General features: G+C 41.6%; 1 protein-coding gene across 1 annotated transcript; it reads left to right on the forward strand.

Annotated features, from left to right (window-relative positions):
* The first annotated feature begins 384 nt into the window (after positions 1-384).
* Positions 385-756, forward strand: LOC138885740 (uncharacterized). Its single transcript, XM_070166718.1, has one exon. It carries the CDS (start codon positions 385-387, stop codon positions 754-756), a length of 372 nt encoding a protein of 123 aa, XP_070022819.1.
* Positions 757-1203: the final 447 nt, after the last annotated feature.

A 1203-nucleotide genomic window follows, 5' to 3' on the forward strand; every position in this document is an offset into this window, starting at 1 on the left:
AAAGGGTACTTGTCAAACCCACCTGTGTTGGTGCCACCAGAACCGGAGAGACCTTTGATTTTGTATTTGACAGTCCTAGACAATTCATTTGGTTGTGTGTTGGGTCAACATGACATCACCGGCAGGAAGGAGCAAGCCATCTATTATCTCAGCAAGAAGTTCACATCTTATGAGGTTAAGTACACTCACCTGGAAAGGACATGTTGTGCCCTAACTTGGGTAGCAAATAAGTTGAAGAATTATTTGTCATATTATACTACTTACCTCATCTCTTGTTTAGATCCGCTAAAGTATATCTTTCAGAAGCCTATGCCTACATTAAGGCTCGCAAAGTGGCAGATCTTGCTAACAGAATTTGACATCGTCTATGTGACTCGGACTGCGATGAAAGCCCAGGAATTGGCCGACCATTTGGCCGAGAATCTAGTGGATAAAGAATATGAGCCTTTGAAGACTTACTTCCCTGATGAAGAGGTAATGCACATTGATGAGTTGGAACAAGTTGAAGAGCCAGTTTGGAAACTTTTCTTTGATGGAGCTGCTAACATGAAAGGCGTTGGGATAGGAGCTGTACTTATTTCTGAAACAGGTCATCACTACTCTGTTACGGCTCAACTTCATTTCTATTGTACTAATAACATGGATGAGTACAAGGCATGCATTTTGGGTTTGAGGTTAGCTGCCGACATGGGTGTCCAGGAAGTCTTGGTCTTGGGAGACTCGGAACTTCTGGTGTACCAAATTCAGGGAGAATAGGAAACACGGGATTTGAAACTCATACCGTATCGACAATGTTTGCATAATCTTTGTCAGCGGTTTAGATCAGTAGAGTTCAGGCATATTCCAAGGATCCATAATGAGGTTGTCGATGCTTTGGCTACTCTGGAATCAATGTTACATCACCAAGATAAGGCTTATGTTGACTCTTTGCATATTCAGGTCCATGTTCAGCATGTTTACTGTAACATGGTGGAAGAAGAACTTGATGGTGAGCTGTGGTTCCATAAAATCAGGGAATACATCAGAATGGGGATATATTCGGTACAAGCCATAGGTGATCAAAAGAGAACAATTCGTCATTTGGCAAGTGGATTTTTCTTTAGTGGAGAAGTTTTGTACAAAAGAACTCCAGATCTTAGATTGTTAAGATGCATAGATGCTAGACAGGCCACATCTATCATGACCGAAGTACATTCTGAAGTC

This window comes from Nicotiana sylvestris, chromosome 2 (assembly GCF_000393655.2).
Source record: "Nicotiana sylvestris chromosome 2, ASM39365v2, whole genome shotgun sequence".
Lineage (NCBI taxonomy): Eukaryota > Viridiplantae > Streptophyta > Magnoliopsida > Solanales > Solanaceae > Nicotiana > Nicotiana sylvestris.

Coding starts and splice junctions, on each gene's coding strand:
- LOC138885740 (XM_070166718.1), top strand. CDS start 385: ATGAAAGCCCAGGAATTGGCCGACCATTTGGCCGAGAATCTAGTGGAT.